This window comes from Triticum urartu, chromosome 5A, assembly GCF_056163025.1.
Source record: "Triticum urartu cultivar PI428250 chromosome 5A, HENAU_Tu73, whole genome shotgun sequence".
NCBI classification, from domain to species: domain Eukaryota; kingdom Viridiplantae; phylum Streptophyta; class Magnoliopsida; order Poales; family Poaceae; genus Triticum; species Triticum urartu.
Window position 1 is genome coordinate 545,833,318 of NC_141877.1, and position 19,556 is coordinate 545,852,873.

Consider the following 19,556-nt stretch of genomic DNA (forward strand, 5'->3'; position numbering starts at 1 on the left):
CTTCAACAAAATATTTTCTTGTGTGAGATACTTGTTTTGTATACGAGCTAACTCAATCATCTTGAAAGCTTCGATCTCAGTTGGGGTAAGAAGGTCATGATCAAGTTGGAGGGTGTCTTTTGCTGCGGGAGCTTGATCCTCCGTGGCCTTCTTGATCCTTTCATCCTTGTTGACCCTCGTGGGTTCTTCCCTCTTCAGATATATCTTCATTAGCCAAGCATCGTTGTCACCATTGTTGGAGGAGGGAGACGACATGATGCCTAGCCTGGAAAACCCTGACAGAAAACAGCCCAAAACAAGAACAGAGGAGGTTTGCATGATACGGGAGTCAAAACCTCCGGGAGATTATATAATGAATTTTTACCGACCAAAATATGTATCGTGCAAGAAAACGGAGTCCGGAGGGCACACGAGGTGCTCACGAGGTAGGGGCGCGCCAATGGGGGTAGGGCGCGCCCACCACCCTCGTGGGGCCCTCGTGTCCTTCCCTGACTGCTACTTATTTTTCTATTTTTCTAAATATTTCGAAACGGAGAAATATTGCCTTCAAAATTGTTTTGGAGTCGGTTTACTTACCGTACCACATACCTATTCCTTTTTGGAGTCTGAAACGTTCTGGAAAGTGTTCCTTATGTATTCCTCCGGGGTTACGGTTTCAATAATACTGGTTTCAACATTTATGGGATTACCTGAGATATAATGTTTGATTCTTTGACCGTTAACCACCTTCGGATTTGTGCATTCGAAGTTGTTGATTTTTATGGCACCGGAACGATAGACCTCTTCGATAACATATGGGCCTTCCCATTTAGCGAGAAGTTTTCCTGCAAAAAATCTTAAACGAGAGTTGTATAGCAATACATAATCACCTACATTAAACTCACGCTTTTGTATCCTTTTGTCATGCCATCTTTTAACTTTTTCTTTAAACAACTTGGCATTTTCATAATCTTGGGTTCTCCATTTATCAAGTGAGCTAATATCAAATAACCTCTTCTCACCGGCAAGTTTAAAATCATAATTAAGCTCTTTAATAGCCCAATATGCCTTATGTTCTAGTTCGAGAGGTAAGTGACATGCTTTTCCATAAAGCATTTTATACGGAGACATACCCATAGGGTTTTTGTATGCAGTTCTATAAGCCCATAATGCATCATCAAGTTTCTTGGACCAATTCTTTCTAGACCTATTAAAAGTCTTTTGCAAAATTAATTTGAGCTCTCTATTGCTCAACTCTACTTGACCACTAGACTGTGGGTGATAAGGAGATGCAATTCTATGATTAACATCATATTTAGCAAGCATTTTACGGAAAGCACCATGAATAAAGTGTGAACCACCATCAGTCATTAAATATCTAGGGACTCCAAACCTCGGGAAAATAACTTCTTTAAGCATTTTAATAGAAGTGTTATGATCAGCACTACTAGTTGGAATAGCTTCTACCCACTTAGTAACATAATCAACAACAACTAGAATATGTGTGTATCCATTAGAGGCAGGAAAAGGTCCCATATAATCAAAGCCCCAAACATCAAACGGTTCAATGACAAGAGAATAATTCATAGGCATTTCTTGACGGCTACTAATATTACCAATTCTTTGACATTCATCACAAGACAAGACAAACTTACGGGCATCCTTGCAGAGAGTAGGCCAATAAAAACTAGATTGCAATACCTTATGTGCAGTTCTATCTCCAGCGTGGTGTCCTCCATAAGACTCGGAGTGACACTTGCGTAGGATCTGTTCCTGTTCATGCTCAGGTACACAATGTCTAATAACACCATCTACTCCTTCTTTATAAAGATGTGGGTCATCCCAAAAGTAATGTCTCAAATCATAGAAGAACTTTTTCTTTTGTTGGTATGTGAAGCTAGGTGGTATAAATTTAGCAACAATATAATTAGCATAATCAGCATACCATGGAGTACTGCGAGAAGTACTTATAACATTTAATTGTTCATCAGGAAAGCTATCATTAATAGGTAGTGGGTCATCAAGAATATTTTCTAACCTAGACAAGTTGTCTGCAACGGGGTTCTCAGCTCCCTTTCTGTCAACAATATGCAAATCAAATTCTTGTAGCAAGAGAACCCATCTAATAAGTCTAGGTTTAGCATCTTTCTTTTCCATAAGATATTTAATAGCAGCATGATCAGTTTGAATAGTTACTTTAGAATCAACAATATAAGATCTAAACTTATCACAAGCAAATACAACTGCTAAAAGCTCTTTTTCAGTAGTAGCATAATTTCTTTGAGCATTGTCTAGAGTCTTACTAGCTTAATGAATAACATTTAATTTCTTATCAACTCTTTGCCCTAGAACAGAACCTACATCATAATCACTAGCATCACACATAATTTCAAAGGGTAGGTCCCAATCAGGTGGCTGAACAACAGGTGCAGAGACTAATGCTTTCTTAAGTATTTCAAATGCTTCTACACAATCATTATCAAAGACAAATGGTATATCTTTTTGCAATAAATTAGTCAAAGGCCGAGAAATTTTTGAGAAGTCCTTAATGAACCTCCTGTAAAATCTGGCATGACCAAGGAAACTTCTTATACCTTTGATGTCCTTGGGACATGGCATCTTTTCAATAGCATCAACCTTGGCTTTATCAACTTCAATACCTCTTTCAGAAACTTTGTGCCCCAAGACAATACCTTCATTAACCATAAAGTGGCACTTTTCCTAATTCAAGACAAGATTAGTTTCTTCACATCTCTACAAAACTCGATCAAGATTGCTCAAGCAATCATCAAAAGAGGAACCATAGAACGAAAGTCGTCCATGAAAACCTCACAAATCTTTTCACAAAAGTCAGAGAATATAGCCATCATGCATCTTTGAAAGGTAGCAGGTGCATTACATAAACCAAAAGGCATATGTCTATAAGAAAAAGTACCAAAAGGGCATCTAAAAGTAGTCTTTGATTGATCTCTAGACGACACAGGTATTTGAGAGAAACCAGAATAACCATCTAGAAAGCAATAGTGTGTATGTTTGCATAATCTTTCTAGCCTTTGATGAATAAAAGGTAAGGGGTAATGATCTTTCTTAGTAGCTTTATTTAATTTGCGGAAATCAATTATCATCCTATAACCTGTGATAATTCTTTGTGGAATCAATTCATCTTTATCATTAGGAACAACAGTAATACCTCCCTTCTTAGGGACACAATGGACATGACTTACCCACTCACTATCAGCAACAAGATAGATTATACCTGCCTCCAGAAGCTTTAGTATTTCTTTTCTTACCACTTCTTTCATTTTAGGATTCAGACGTCGTTGAGGATCACAAACTGGTTTGGCATCTTCCTCCAAATTTATTTTATGTTGACATAGAGTGGGACTAATGCCCTTAATATCATCAAGAGTATATCCAATAGCAGCACGATGCTTCTTCGGAGTTTTCAATAATCTTTCTTCTTCATGCTCTGAAAGGTTAGCACTAATAATAACAGGATATATCTTCTTTTCATCAAGATAAACATATTTAAGATTATCAAGCAAAGGTTTAAGCTCAAACACGGGATCACCCTTGGGTGGAGGAGGATCCCCTAAGATTTCAACAGGCAAATTGTGTTGCAGAATAGGTTCCTGTTTAAAGAATACTTCATCTATTTCCCTTCTTTCATTCATGAACATATCATTTTCATGGTCTAGCAAATAGTGTTCTAAAGGATCACTAGGAGGTACGGCAATAGAAGCAAGACCAATAATTTCATCCTTACTAGGTAAATCTTCCTCATGATGTTGTTTACTGAATTTAGAGAAATTAAACTCATGAACCATATCATCCAAGCTAATAGTAACAACATTCTTAGTGCAATATATGGTAGCATTGACAGTATTTAAGAAGGGTCTACCAAATATAATGGGACAAAAGCTATCTTGCGGAGAGGTACGAACAAGAAAATCAGCAGGATATTTAGTTTTCCCACACAAGACTTCAACATCTCTAACAATTCCCATCATTGAAATAGTATCTCTATTGGCAAGTTTAATTGTGACATCAATATCTTCTAACTCAGCAGGTGCAATTTCATTCTTAATTTCTTCATACAAGTCATAAGGTATAACACTAGCACTAGAACCCATATCACATAAGCCATGATAACAATGATCTCCTATTTTAACAGAAATAACAGGCATGCCTACCACAGGTCTATGTTTATCTTTATCACAAGGTTTAGCAATTCTAGCAGTTTCACCTTCGAACTGAATAACATGCCCATCAATATTATCAGACAAGAGATCTTTAACAATAGCAATATTAAGTTCTATTTTAACTTGCTCAGGAGGTGTATAAGTTCTAATATTGCTTTTACAAACAATAGTTGAAGCTTTGGCATGATCCTTTATTCTAACAGGGAAAGGTGGTTTCTCAATATAAGAAGTAGGAACAATAGGATCATTATAAGTGACAGTCTTTTCTTCAACTTTAATAGGTGCAGCTACTTTTACTTCTATGGGAGGATGATATTTAAACCACTTCTCCTTAGGGAGATCAACATAAGTAGCAAAAGATTCACAGAAAGAAGCTACTATCTCAGAGTCAAATCCATATTTAGTGCTAAACTTACGGAAAATATCGGTGTCCATAAAAGATTTAACACAATCAAACTTAGGTGTCATACCTGACTCCTTACCTTCGTCGAGGTCCCAATCTTCAAAGTTGCGTTTAATTCTATCCAATAAATTCCATCTGAATTCAATAGTCTTCATCATAAAAGAGCCAGCACAAGAAGTATCGAGCATGGTGCGATTGTTATCAGAAAGCCGAGCATATAAATTTTGAATAATTATTTCTCTCGGGAGCTCATGATTGGGGCATGAATATAACATTGATTTAAGCCTCCCCCAAGCTTGAGCGATGCTTTCTCCTTCGCGAGGCCAGAAATTATATATATAATTGCGATCACGATGAACAAGATGCATAGGGTAATACTTTTGATGAAATTCCAACTTCAATCTTTTATAGTCCCATGATCTCATATCATCACATAGCCTATACCATATCAATGCGTCTCCCTTCAAAGATAAAGGGAAGACCTTCTTCTTAGCAACATCATCGGGTATACCTGCAAGCTTAAATAATCCACAAACTTCATCCACATATATTAAGTGCTCATCAGGATGCTTTGTTCCATCTCCTGTGAAAGGATTAGCTAGCAGTTTTTCTATCATACCCGAAGGATACTCATAAGGAATTTCATTTTCAATAGGTTCAGTAGGCTGAGGAGCAACTCTTTGCTCTACTGGACGGGGTGAAGATACCCCGAACAAGCCCCTCAGAGAATTACTTTCCATAGTAACAAGTGATAGTAAATTTCAGCACACTATATAAATTTTTCCTTACCAAATTCCACCTACCAAAGGCGCTACACTCCCCGGCAACGGCGCCAGAAAAGAGTCTTGATGACCCACAAGTATAGGGGATCTATCGTAGTCCTTTCGATAAGTAAGAGTGTCGAACCCAACAAGGAGCAGAAGGAAATGATAAGCGGTTTTCAGCAAGGTATTCTCTGCAAGTACTGAAATAAGTGGTAACAGATAGTTTTGTGATAGGATAAATTGTAACGAGCAACAAGTAACAAAAGTAAATAAAGTGCAGCAAGATGGCCCAATCCTTTTGTAGCAAAGGACAAGCCGAAACAAACTCTTATAATATGAAAAGCGCTCCCGAGGACACATGGGAATATCATCAAGCTAGTTTTCATCACGTTCATATGATTCGCGTTTGATACTTTGATAATTTGATATGTGGGTGGACCGGTGCTTGGGTGCTGTTCTTACTTGAACAAGCATCCCACTTATGATTAACCTCTATTGCAAGCATCTGCAACTACAACAAAAGTATTAAGGTAAACCTAACCATAGCATGAAACATATGGATCCAAATCAGCCCCTTACGAAGCAACGCATAAACTAGGGTTTAAGCTTCTGTCACTCTAGCAACCCATCATCTACTTATTACTTCCCAATGCCTTCCTCTAGGCCCAAATAATGGTGAAGTGTTATGTAGTCGACGTTCACATAACACCACTAGAGGCTAGACAACATACATCTTATCAAAATATCAAACGAATACCAAATTCACATGACTACTCATAGCAAGACTTCTCCCTTGTCCTCAGGAATGAACGTAATTACTCACAAAGCATATTCATGTTCATAATCAGAGGGGTAATAATATGCATATAGGATTTGAACATATGATCTTCCACCAAATAAACCAATTAGCATCAACTACAAGGAGTAATCAACACTACTAGCAACCTACTAGCACCAATCCCGGACTTTGAGACAAGAATTGGATACAAGAGATGAACTAGGGTTTGGAGATGAGATGGTGCTTGTGAAGATGTTGATGGAGATTGCCCTCTCCCAATGAGAGGAGCGTTGGTGATGACGATGGTGATGATTTCCCCCTCCCGGAGGGAAGTTTCCCCGGCAGAACAGCTCTGCTGGAGCTCTAGATTGGATCCGCCAAGGTTCCGCCTCGTGGCGGCGGGGTCTCGTCCCGAAAAGTTCCTTCTTCTTTTTTTCTCATCGAAAGACCTCATATAGGAGAAGATGGGCGTTGGAGAGCCACCAGGGGGCCCACGAGGTAGGGGGCGCACCCTAGGGGGGGCGCCCCCCACCCTCGTGAGCAGGGTGTGGGCCCCCTGGCCTTCATCTTTGGCGTGGATTTTTCTTTATTTCTTTTAAGACGTTCCGTGGAGTTTCAGGACTTTTGGAGTTGCGCAGAATAGGTCTCTAATATTTGCTCCTTTTCCAGACCAGAATTCCAGCAGCCGGCATTCTCCCTCCTTATGTAAACCTTGTAAAATAAAAGAGAATAGCCATAAGTATTGTGATATAAAGTGAAATAACAGTCCATATTGAAATAAATATTGATATAAAAGCATGATGCAAAATGGACGTATCAGGGACTCCGAACAAAGTTCGGTCATCAAATCACATAACTCATAATACAAATCGTCATCGAACGTTAAGCATGCGGACCCTACGGGTTCGAGAACTATGTAGACATGACCGAGACAAATCTTCGATCAATAACAAATAGCGGAACCTGGATGCCCATATTGGCTCCTACATATTCTACGAAGATCTTTATCGGTCAAACCGCATAACAACATACATTGTTCCCTTTGTCATCGGTATGTTACTTGCCCGAGATTCGATCGTCGGTATCATCACACCTAGTTCAATCTCGTTACCGGCAAGTCTCTTTACTCGTTCCATAATGCATCATCCCGCAACTAACTCATTAGTCACATTGCTTGCAAGGCTCATAGTGATGTGCATTACCGAGAGGGCCCAGAGATACCTCTCTGATACATGGAGTGACAAATCCTAATATTGATCTATGCCAACTCAACAAACACCATCGGAGACACCTGTAGAGCATCTTTATAATCACCCATTTACGTTGTGACATTTGATAGCACACAAGGTGTTCCTACGGTATTCGGGAGTTGCATAATCTCATAGTCAAAGGAACATGTATAAGTCATGATGAAAGCAATATCAATTAAACTAAATGATCATTTATGCTAAGCTAACGGATGGGTATTGTCCATCACATCATTCTCTAATGATGTGATCCCGTTCATCAAATGACAACACATGTCTATGGTTAGGAAACTTAACCATCTTTGATTAACGAGCTAGTGTAGTAGAGACATACTGGGGACACTCTGTTTGTCTATGTATTCACACATGTACTAAGTTTCCAGTTAATATAATTCTAGCATGAATAATAAACATCTATCATGATATAAGGAAGTATAAATAACAACTTTATTATTGCCTCTAGGGCATATTTCCTTCATTAAGGAGCCCGTCTGAGTCGGCATTTTATGACCGGTCAGTGACCGAGCGGCCTGCCGGGGCGTCTGGGGCGGGTTTAGGGCGCTCGACTGTAGATGCTCTAACACGGTCATGACTCACCATGTACCGACTGACTTGGTTACCTGCACCATTTTTGCCATTTTGCATGCGTGTCTCACTCGGGTCTGCCGAGGTAAAAACATGCAAAAAACTATCATCTGCACATCATTTGTTTGCATGCATGCAAGCTGGTTGCATCAGGGAAACAAATGATAGATCATCATAGTTACTAACAAATTTGCAGTACAAATTGAAGAGTCATATGGCTCAATAGGGAAAATGTCATCGATGCCTAATCAGGTGGAAGTCCATCCTCGTCCTCTTCCTCTTCTTCCGTTGTTGTTTTGCTTCTTCTTCTCTTCTTCTTATATTGCTGCTCTTCTCTTTTGCCTGTTATTCTTCTTCAGATCCTTGTCTGACTTCTGTTTTCCCACATTGCCCGAGTCCACTCCATCCTTTTGTTCCTTCAGGCTTCGTTGTAAAATGCCTTCACACCATGGTCAGAGCTAACAACAACATTAAGCATTACCTCTTCCTCCTCCGGCACAAGGTCATCACAACCCCAATGTAGGATCTAGTTGTGAAGGATGCAACATGCAAGAACAAGCTTAACTTGGGTAGAGTAATGGTGGAATGACTTTTGATTCAGGATCTTAAATCTATTCTTCAGAGCTCTAAATGCCCTCTGGACCATAAATCGTAGGCTAGAGTGTCTGAGATTGAACAATTCATGTGCGGTCCTAGGATAGTTCCTACCAGAGAACTCTTTCAGATGGTGCCTTGTTTTCCTGAAGGGTGGAAGAACACCAGGCCGACATGCATAGCTAGCATCTCCTAGGTAGAACTTGCCATTGGGGATATCGATGCCATCAGGACAAGACATGTTGTCAATTATAATGTTAGCATCATGGGTTGATCCTTCCCACCCAGCAAACACATACGTGAACTTCAAATCGAAGTCAACCGCATTAAGAACATTCTAGTTTGTGTAGTGCTTTCTACCCTTGTATATTGCGGCATGTGACCTCGGCACTCTAGCAGTCACATGAGTAAAAATGGCATGACAAGCATGTGAAGGGATGAACTATGGGTAGGGCCCACCTTGAAATATGGATACCACTTTGGGCTAGTGCAAATCTTGCTTGGAGTTTGCTCGGTTGGTGACTTGATCATTTCTCCTCTGAGCTCCCCAACAACATACAACACTTGCCTGAAATACCTGCAATGGTCTCCATTGATCACTTGAACATGTTGTGGATAACCCGGAACCACTGGTTATGACCTACTACATCTGTTCTGGTTTATTGGTTCACTTAGTATTTTGAGCCAAATTTTGACCATAGATTTAACTAAGAAAGTAATAATGCATGTCACCAAAAATTATATCATTGAATTCATATTTGAACATAGTTTCCAATGATATTATTTTTGGTTATATGCATTAACATTTTGTTAGTTAAATCTAAGGTTAAAATTTAGCACAAAATGCGAAGGGGGCCATTAAACCAGGACGAAGGTAGTACAACATGGAGGAACATAGAAACTTGCTCTTCCACAGTGGTGTAAATGATATCTTCTAGCAGCCCCTGCCTCCTGAACGTCTGCACAAGCCTAGCAAAAGGTGCTCTTTTCATTCGAAGCATCCACAGAGCCTCTGTGTCATTGCAGTTCTAGATGTTGACATGTAGTTCATATTCGATATTCTCTTTTGATTCCAGATTAACATTGGACATAGCGAATGATAGGTTTGTCACTCCGACGAACAACTTTCTTGTGAACCAACATGATCCAGGCCTGAATTACCACTATTAGTGCTACTGCCAGAACTACCAGCTTCATCCGTTCCTCCATAACCTAGGCGACATTGATAGTGTGGTCAGCAATGGCGCAATCAATCCTACACCGTCCTAACAAACGACTTAACAGAGGATGGGGGTTGTATGTTGCTTACTAGTTTTGAAATCGACAAAGAGCACGGGAGGGGGAGGCCATGGTTGAGATGAGGATGGCCAGATGAAGTCCAATAAGAAGGGGAGAAGTAGCTCCTGTCGCTGAAAAGTTATGCCGCCGCTGCTTGCGCAGATCTGAGTCGCCGCCAGCGCCGATGCCAAGAAGTGATGAAGGGCTTGTCCTAAAGCAAGAGGTGACCGAGTAAATGGCGGGTGAGGCTAGATTTCATGCCATCCCGCCTCCGCTGATTTCCTTCTGCAACCATCTCCTCACCTGATTCTCCCTGCACTACGGTGTACGTCGTGCCCCACTTTTTTGCCCAATTCAGCCTAGCTCGCTGGAAATGGCCAATTCGAGCGTTCCCAGCGAGCCAAGCTCTGGGCGGCTCGAGGGGGTGCTCCAAGAGGCGTTACGGTGGTCGATGACAGAGGCATGCCACCGCTTGTCGTCCACGCCTCCGCCCCACCTTGCGATGGCGCTCCCCGGGGGATGTTGCGACACCCTCCTTGTCTCGCTGCACTACGTCCTCCTTGCGTGATCCAATGTTGGCGCTAGAGGTCCTTCGAAATTAGGACCTCGCGGTCGAATGGCCCCTGACCTTATCCCAGACACGAAGGAAAGTGACGCCCCCCACCATCGGTTACTCAGCCAAACCGCGACGGAGAAGGGTTTTAGGGTCTCGAAGCGTGACACGGACCAACAAGCGAAAAGAACGCCGCGAAGGCCAAAGCCCTTCTATGTGGACGCACAGTGGCAACCAGTTGGAGATGCCGCCGTGACCATAATGGCGACTGGGTAGGTCCTCCTTGTACGAAGATGATGCCAATGGTGGCCGCCCAACCATGTTTGAGCTGCATGGCAACTTCGTATGCTTAATTATGTTTGATTTCTGTCGGACGAATGGGGAGAGGGGGCAAATGATGGATGTGAGCGTCTCGCTTTCAACGGATAATTTGATGACACCGACATGTCAAAATATAGACAGCTAATAACTTCAGATGCACGCCCTTGGAGATGCCATAAGATTCCACAAATGGAAGAAGAACAAAAGGGAGTCGATTTTTTACACACAACCGCGAGTGTTAGAGTTTACGACTTATTTATTTCTGCATCTTATAAATTAATCTAAACATCATATATGTGCATGATAATAGTATATAACATGGCTAACCTGCAAGAAATTCATGCAAAACTGCGATCAAGTATATCCTTCACAAAGTAAGACAAACATTCATGCGTAACTGCAACATTTGTTTTTCTCTGAACACAATTTAATCATATTACTTTCTGAATTGTTCCAGGTGCTCTACAAATCTTCAGAATGCATAATCATAGTCTTTTCGGCGAGTCTTTTTTTTTGTGATTTTTTAAGAAAGCGAGTGCTTGTGTGTACCATTTTTCAATAAAAAAAATACTCAGAATAAGAATGACATGAAATGCAAAATTTTCTACTAGACCTCATCTTCATGAAATTCTGCAAATTGAGATCTTGAAATTTGTCTGAAATTATCTGGAAAAAAAATCGTCTGAAATGTGTTCCCTCGAGTTCAGGCTTCGGAGGGGGAGGGAGAGAAGATAATTCTGAAGCCAAACAGCTCCGCCTCCGCCATGGCCATGGCCACCTCCGCTGCCACTCCCGCGCTCCTCTCTCCCTCACCCCCCTACACCCCGGCCCCTCCACTCCGCGGGCGCCCGCCCCGCCCGCCTCTCCGTCTCGGCCTCCGGCTCCCGCGCCGCCGCCCCGTCACCACCACCACTCCGGCCGCGGCCCACGCCGCGAGCTCCCTCTCCTCCGCCCGCGGCGACCCGCGCGAGGCGGAGGCGGCGGTGGCTGAGCTGCTGCGGGACCACGGCGCGTCGCCGGAGGACGCGGCCGCCATCGCGGCCCGCGCGCCGGGGTACGCCGCCATGTTGGCCGACGGCGTCAGGGAGCTCGACGAGCTCGGGCTCTGGGCGTCCTGGAGCGCCGGGGCGGGCGCGCGCGCCGGCGCCGAGATGGGCGCGCTCGGGTTCGGCAGGAAGGTGTACTTCATGGGGCGGAGCCGGCGCGACGGCGCCGTCGTTCCCCTCGTCGAGAGCCTCGGCGTGCGCCTCTCCTCCGCGAAGCTCATCGCGCCCTACGTCGCCGCCGAGGGCCTCCCCGTGCTCATCCGCAGGGTGAGTGGCCATGGCATACGTTCCTGTAGTCAAAAGTTCCATCTTGGACGCTGCCCAATCTAGGACATCATCTCTGTATTACTAGAACAGAACAGAGTTTACAGTTTGCGCTGCATTTTCCCGTGCTCAAACGCGACGACACTACACCACCCATTGCTTCATCTGTTTTGTAAAATGCCAAACTATTTTAACCATTTACTGTTAATCAGATTAGAAAATGTGCAGCAAATTTTCGTTGACACTAGTAAATGGTGGCATCACATCTCTGTCTGATATTGCGACTGTATGGATTATGAGTTTATGACTGAGTCAGATGTTTTATTTTCGACAAATGTGGTACTCCCTCTGATCCATATTACTTGTCGCTGTTTTAGTACAACTTTATAGGAGGGAGTACTGTTTTTTACTATCTTATATGTTCAGTAGGTTGCAGCATTCTTTACTTACGCTTTTTATTCGTGCATAGGTTAAGTTCTTGAAGGAAATGCTGTTTTCAAGCAGTGGCTATGAAACTCTAATCGGACGGAATGCTAAGCGCATGATGGCGCACTTGTCAATACCCGCAGATGAGGCACTCCAGAGTACGCTGTCATTTTTCGAAAAAGTAAGTTTCACAGTCCAGTTATTGTGTCCCATTGGTAAAAGAATTTCACTGTTTCTTCATAGTTTCATGGCGTTAAATGTCTCTTGAAATTTTATGTTTCTCAAACCATATAACTGCAGATGGAGGCCAGACATGGTGGTCTGAGCATGTTGGCACATGGGGATGTGTCATTTCCCTATCTCATCGAATCATTTCCAATGCTTCTTCTCTGCTCAGAGGACAAACATCTTAAGGCATTAATTGATTTCCTTGAACACATTGGAGTTCCCAAGCCGAGGATTCCATCAGTTCTGCTGGCATTTCCTCCTATTATCCTTTCTGATGTCGAAAAGGATATCAAGCCAAGGATTCATGCATGGGAGAAGGTATGCTAAAAGTACATGATTCTCAACTGAACCCTTATGTTTGTGAACGATTTTGGAACCTGCAATATTATTTTTTTCTCTAGACAACAAGTGTAGTAATGTAATATTATCCTTTTTTTCCCTAGGCTGGCATAGAACAGGAATATATTGGTCGGATGTTGTTGAAGTATCCATGGATTCTTTCTGCAAGTGTGATAGAAAACTACAAGCAGGCCCTTTTGTTCTTCAACAGAAGAAAGGTAACTGGGGGGAAATAATCCTACTATGCCAGCATGGCTTAAGATATCTGTTGTATGCTGTGTTTGTTTGTACTCTATCATAATTGGATACGATAGTGTTCATAAATCAGGTTTTTGCTTTCAGATTTCCAGTACATTTCTTGGCATTGCTGTCAAAAGTTGGCCTCACATTCTGGGTTGTTCAACAACAAGAATGAACTCAATTCTAGTGCTGTTTGATGATCTGGGCATCAGTAAGAAAATGTTGGTTCCTGTTCTTACATCAAGTCCACAGTTGCTGCTGAGAAAACCTAATGAGTTTTTGCAGGTATGTATGTTCGTTTGCGTTGTTTTCCATATAAACTCCATTTGTCGTGGAAAAGCTTCTTTACTTAGCTTTAGCTCTTTCTTTTTCTTCTTTTGGGAAGCAACAATCAATTGTCAGTAGATATTTGTTTGTCAGTATCCTACATGTTCCATTAGGTTGACATTGATAACAGGTTTCATCATTATGTTTTGAGTTTTGCAATTTTGCATTGTTGCCCAATTATTCCTAGGATTACGATTCAGGAGGCATGGATGTGTGGCCAACCTCTAGTCCTAAATTGTTGATATAGGTTCATAGCATTGGGTCTGTCCTTTTAGGTTCATAGCATACTTTCCTGTCAGTATGTAGTTGTTCCACGGAGCAAGTCTTTTGGTTACATTGTGATCCATATCTGGGGATGATCTTGAGTCATTGAAAGTTACTTATATATCTTCCAGTAACTCGCTATCTTGGTACTAATCGTCCTGCCTCGTGTCTCAGGTTGTTTCCTTTTTTAAAGATATGGGTTTTGATAAGATAACAGTGGCAAAGATTGTCTGTCGTTCTCCAGAAATTTTTGCTTCAGATGTGGAGAATACCCTCAAAAAGAAAATCAACTTTCTTATTGACTTTGGTATTTCTGAGCGTCACCTTCCTCGTATCATTAAGAAGTACCCAGAGCTTTTGTTGTTGGACATAAATCGCACACTGCTACCAAGGTATGACAAAAAAGAAAATTGGTTTTACTGCCAAGTCTAAGTCAATGCAGTTGATAAGTGTACTGTTGTAAACTTGTAAATGACATTACGTCATTGCTCATCTAGCTACGAGTATTTAGTTAGGGCCTTTATGGACGATTTTCACCTAAATTTCGCCAAGCTTCATATTAGCCTTGCACATAAACACATAATTTCACATGAGACATAACTAGTAATTATTAAAAAACTGTGCTCAGGTAAAACTGTGTGTTCAAGTTTCCGGCAACCCAGTTACTTCTCATGTAAAGACCTGCTATCACAACTACTGGCTAAGCAAGCTACCGCCAACACATCACTATTGGTAAAGAATTTGAAATATGTCTACTTACAGGATAGGATCAACTGTGTTTATGATCTCAAGTCATTGTAGTCAATAGCTGGTTTACTATTTGCTGCTTATCTGAAGTCTAATAATGTGATTTTCACTAGTCCAATATATACGCTAAGACGATGTCTTAATTCGTAAGTGTTAATTGCTATGTTTGCAGAATGAATTACTTCCTGGGGATGGGCTTGTCTAAGAAAGATGTCTGCTCAATGATCTCTAGATTCTCCCCACTTCTGGGGTACAGTATTGAGCATGTTCTGAAACCAAAGATTGATTTTCTATTGCAAACCATGAAGAAACCACTTAAAGCGGTTGTGGAATATCCAAGGTACTTCAGCTATTCTCTTGAGGGGAGGATAAAGCCACGGTTTTGGATAATAAAGAGTAGAAACATAGACTGCAGTCTGACAGACATGCTTGCAAAAAACAATGAACTTTTTGCTGAAGAGTACCTGGGAATAGAAACATGACCTGTGGCTCCTCTACAGTCAAGCAAAAGTGGTTAATTTCTAGACTTGAAACAAGAGCGGACTATGTTACTGTGTCTGATTATACAGCTTTATGATTCCATCTGGATCCGGGAGGCTGTTTTACAGATGGGAAGCCACTTCTCGAGTCTTCAACATTCATAAGGTGCATGGATTGATCGTGTTTTTCTTTACTCATTGTTAGAATACCAGTTTGTCGTGATGGGGAGTAATGAACGCCTCTATTTTTCACCACGCAAAGTTTTCAGTAGTTCTCATGGCTGACTTTGCATATTTGTGCTTTGTTTCATCTACTGCATGTTAATTTGTTTCAGCATATTGTTTTTCAGACCTTGTCCATTGGGATATCCCCTTGAGACCAGATTGAGGAGGAACTGAAGGCCAGCCCTTGAGACCATTGACGATAGAGACCAACTGCCAAAATATTACCTCTGAGAGCTGCACTTGCATGTATCAGCAAGGGCGCCACGTCAACAGCAAAGCCCAACTCTTGTGCTTGAAACTGCCTGCTGCTATATGTTTCGGCACGGTGCCGTGAAGCGTCCTTCCAGAGAAGAAGGTTCTTACACATTGGTGCTTCGCCAACCGACAGGAGCAGGAACTCTGCTCTGTTGGTGCAGTAGATTGGTATGCGCTTCTCGCTGAGGCATAGGAAGCAGGAAGAGGCGAAGGTTGCAAGGTCGGTTTCGCCGCGGTTTTTTTTGTAACAGTTTTACCCTTTTGTACTCACTGTATACATGGACGTGCGCTGTAATTGGATTTGCAATGGTAAAGAGTTGTAGATTTCACTGGATCTGCGTGCTGTGTAATGTAGCTTGTGCATCACCAAACTTTCGTCTGAGTATATAATCCCTCCATTCCATAATATAAGAACATTTTTCAAGCTAACATAGCTTGAAAAACGTTCTTATATTTTGGGACGGAGGTGGTAGTTAATATATGCAGCTAAGATGAGCACCATGTGTACAAACACCTTTTCTTTGCGTGCCCATACTTGCCCTTATTCCCAAGTTCACTATATGCATTCTGAAAGGGATTCATAGCTGAGTATGAGGTTTAGACAGTGGTTCACTGAAGAAAATAATCCCAACATTCCATATGCAGTATTAACTCGGGAGAAGTTGCTGTAATCCTGCTCAACACATGTTTTAGGTAACACATGAGCTCATCAGTCAAGATGGCGATCGGATCTCTCTCAGGCCGACGACTAATTCAGCAAGAAAATGGTTCTAAATTTTGCGAGCTTTTGGATGAGAAATGGACTATGCATATTGCACGTGCTATCTGAAGTTCTCAACTCACCAGCTGTATTGGCTTCGAAACACCGTCTGCCGTTTCAGATCCAATCGCTTCATTCGAGTTGCCAGCTTTGTGTCCTGAAAAACATGCCATATTTTCTTGTGGTGAGCATACGACAACCACAAGTCGATAGTCTGAAATATGGCAAATGGAAAGAAGTGCACAGGGCAACTATAATACTATGATCTGATTTAGTAGAAGGGCAGGATGTTGAACCCATCTTCTCAGCTTTTGCACGACAGCTTCGTAGCGGCCTCTGCTCCCTCCTTGACGTTGTAGTGTCTGTTCCCAGGACTTCATAATCATCAGAACTCAGGTCAGTAAGTTCATTGTCAGAACTCTGGTCAGTAAGTTCATTGTCAGAACTCAGTTCGGTAAGTTCATTGTCAGAACTCTGGTCAGTAAGTTCATTGTCCTCAGAACTCTGGTTAGTAACTGTAGGTGGGAGTGGTGGCTTTTCTTGGGCATTGGAAGAGTTTCCCATGGCAAAAGTTTTCTCACTACCGCTTGGGTCAAGGACGAGAACTTTGAGGCGAGTTTCCCCCTGAATTATGAAAATGAGGAAGTCATTCTGTTGTATGCACTGATCAGTCACAAACCTATCCCACCCAGATTGGAGTACGATTTGATCCTCATTGTGCTTCTTTGCTCCAACAACGTATATACTCTTGTCAAGGGCTACTATCTTGACAACCTCTTTGAACTGGTCCACAAGCCTCAGTGGTATGTACTGCATGTGCCAAACAAGAGACAGCCATGGTTTAAAAGATACTAGAATCTTGATCAACATGAATAGAATAACTAACATAACCAAAAAATGATTTGAGAAAACATCATGCAACTTACAACATGGCAGTCGATCAAGCTGACATTGCTCTCGTCCATGGCTGCCACAAAAAGAGGAAATCCAGACTTGATGGTATTAGCCCATTCTAGCAATTTATCATCTTGTGCTTTGGTTACAAAGCTCCCGGGCAACATGGTATAGCCAAAGTGGGCTGAGCTATCAACATGTTCAGGATGAGGCACCACTTGTTCTGCACATCAAGAAAAATGTTACAATTAAAATCACAAAAGCATAGAGAAAACATTAAGACTTGAAGACTCTAATCCACTTTACCATTCAGCACACGATGATTGCAAGGTGGTTGAGAACAGGGCAAAAACTTGTCGCGGCCGGATGAATTGAATATTTGAACCTTAAAGGTTGAATTCCCACGGTACACGAACAACATGGGGTTGTTCTCTTCTATGTGATTTGCATCCACAAAGCCCCGCCACCCACTCGTAAGAGTTATCCGGCCGAACTTGAAGAATTTAACACTGTACGTGCGACCGTCAGGAGTTTCAAGTTTGATAGGCTCGGAGTCGGGGATCATATCTCTCAGCTGGCTTGAGACCTCCCATGGTATGCACTGTCAGAAGATTCACTTTGGTTAGAGTCAGATATACTCTCTCCGTCCCATAATGTAAGACGTTTTTTGACACTACACTAGTGTGAAAAAACGTCTTACATTATGGGACGGAGGGAGTAGGTTTCAGCGTTTATGGGCACTGAGTTTCATACTATATGCAGGAAATGCAGACCATACAATTCAGATTGCATGCAGTAGCAGAGGATGTGGAAAACAAACAAAGCAAAGACTCGTATGCCCGGAACACACATTATAGGCTGAACGGTTCAAGTTTACATTTAAATGAGACGACTTAATTACCAAATTGTCATTTTTGGTGAAGATTAATTAATTTATAAATAGCGGGCTCATGGTATGTAGTGCATCGGCAGCGTTCAGTACTAAATCACAAGTGGTTCGCACGCAGGCAGTAGTGTACTAAATCACAAGAGCTACTAGTAGCTAGCTTCACTTGCAGTATCAACACACATGTGCAGACTAGTTGTTTTGCTGCTTCCTCTTCATATGTTGTGAGTCAGTTGTTCCAAGTAAAATATCCTGAAGCAATTCAATTCTGTCATGTACTCCCTCCGTTCCATATTACCCGTCGCTGATTTAGTACAAATCAGCGACGGGTAATATGGAACGGAGGGAGTATATGTTATCTATGACAGGCACACAAAATAGCTAAGAAGCAAATTAAGCATTTTTTCAGTGAAATTTTGAGCACCCCCAAATAATCAGGAAAACCCCTTTCTAGGAGCATTGGAATCTCCCACTTGCAGTACTGACCAATAAACAGTTTGAAATGGCACATATGTTGCAGTACAGAGTGTTCTTCCTCCTGCTGCCTCTTGTTCATACATATGTTGTGAAACAAATTTTATACCAGGCAGATTTTAGCATCCGTCACACAGCAACATTTTCATGAAATTTGACATTTTTGTCAGCGAAATCTTGAGCACCCACAAAAAAACAAAAAAACCTGAAACTGAACCCTTGGCGCCGCAAGAAATGTACAGAGGAAACTGAATGGATCGAAGGAGGAGTAGGAGGGGGAGGGGTTGTGAGCAGACCAGATGATCTTTGTCGTGGGAGGCGAAGAGGAGGAACTGCTTGGTGCCGTGGTCGTGGTTCCAGTAGCAGTAGCGCCTCCACTCCTCGCAGTCCCCGCAGTCGCAGCCGGCGCCGCCCGCCCCGCCGCAGCCTGGACATGGACGCACGCACGGCGACCGCAGACCGTGTCAAGAAAAGGCGGCCGGCGTCTCCCAAACAAGGAAAAAACACAAATGCCCATGGACGGGGAGTTGGTGGCAGGTCACCTGGGTTGAAGAGCTCGCCCATGTCCATGGATCGCCGCCGCGCCGGTGCCCGGTCCGCCGCCGACGGACCCCAATGTGCTTCTTTTCTTTGGTTGATTGATCGTACTGGGGCCCGAGGGTGTGGGTGAAGCGCGCAGCGCAGTGAGCTCGCAAGCCCAAAAGGGAAACTGCGGCTGGTGGCCACTGAGCGGCCGACGCGTGACGCTCCCTCTCTCCCTCTGTCTTGCTTGCTTTGCTTGGGATTGGGAGGCTCCTCAATTATTTGACCTACCGTGGTAGATAGATGGATACAGTGCAGTACACACAGGTAGAGATGCGTGAGGGGATGTTCCCATACCGTCAGCATCTTCACCCGTTGGCCTCACAGGGGGCGCCTAAAATCGCTGTCTGGGATGAGCCAGCGTAAAAATTAGGCCTGGAGACGACTTAGTCCCCAGCCGTCGGCCCCAGGGCCGC

At 42.6% G+C, this 19,556-nt stretch overlaps 2 protein-coding genes across 2 annotated transcripts; one reads left to right on the forward strand and one right to left on the reverse strand.

Moving 5' to 3' along the window:
* Positions 1–6,376: 6,376 nt before the first annotated feature.
* Positions 6,377–19,347, reverse strand: LOC125510441 (putative B3 domain-containing protein Os03g0621600). The gene is made up of 7 exons (XM_048675616.2): positions 19,101–19,347; positions 18,855–18,985; positions 17,505–17,799; positions 17,231–17,421; positions 16,565–17,114; positions 16,388–16,461; positions 6,377–6,837 (listed from the first exon to the last, which is right to left on the reverse strand). Exons 1-7 carry the CDS (start codon positions 19,126–19,128, stop codon positions 6,742–6,744), a joined length of 1,365 nt encoding a protein of 454 aa, XP_048531573.2. The 5' UTR covers positions 19,129–19,347; the 3' UTR covers positions 6,377–6,741.
* LOC125510439 (Mitochondrial transcription termination factor family protein) lies at positions 11,398–15,878 on the forward strand. Its single transcript, XM_048675614.2, has 8 exons — positions 11,398–12,017; positions 12,484–12,621; positions 12,741–12,986; positions 13,112–13,225; positions 13,350–13,532; positions 14,013–14,230; positions 14,758–15,230; positions 15,415–15,878. The coding sequence occupies exons 1-7, from the start codon at positions 11,469–11,471 to the stop codon at positions 15,065–15,067; spliced, it is 1,758 nt and encodes a 585-aa protein (XP_048531571.1). The 5' UTR covers positions 11,398–11,468; the 3' UTR covers positions 15,068–15,230; positions 15,415–15,878.
* Positions 19,348–19,556: the final 209 nt, after the last annotated feature.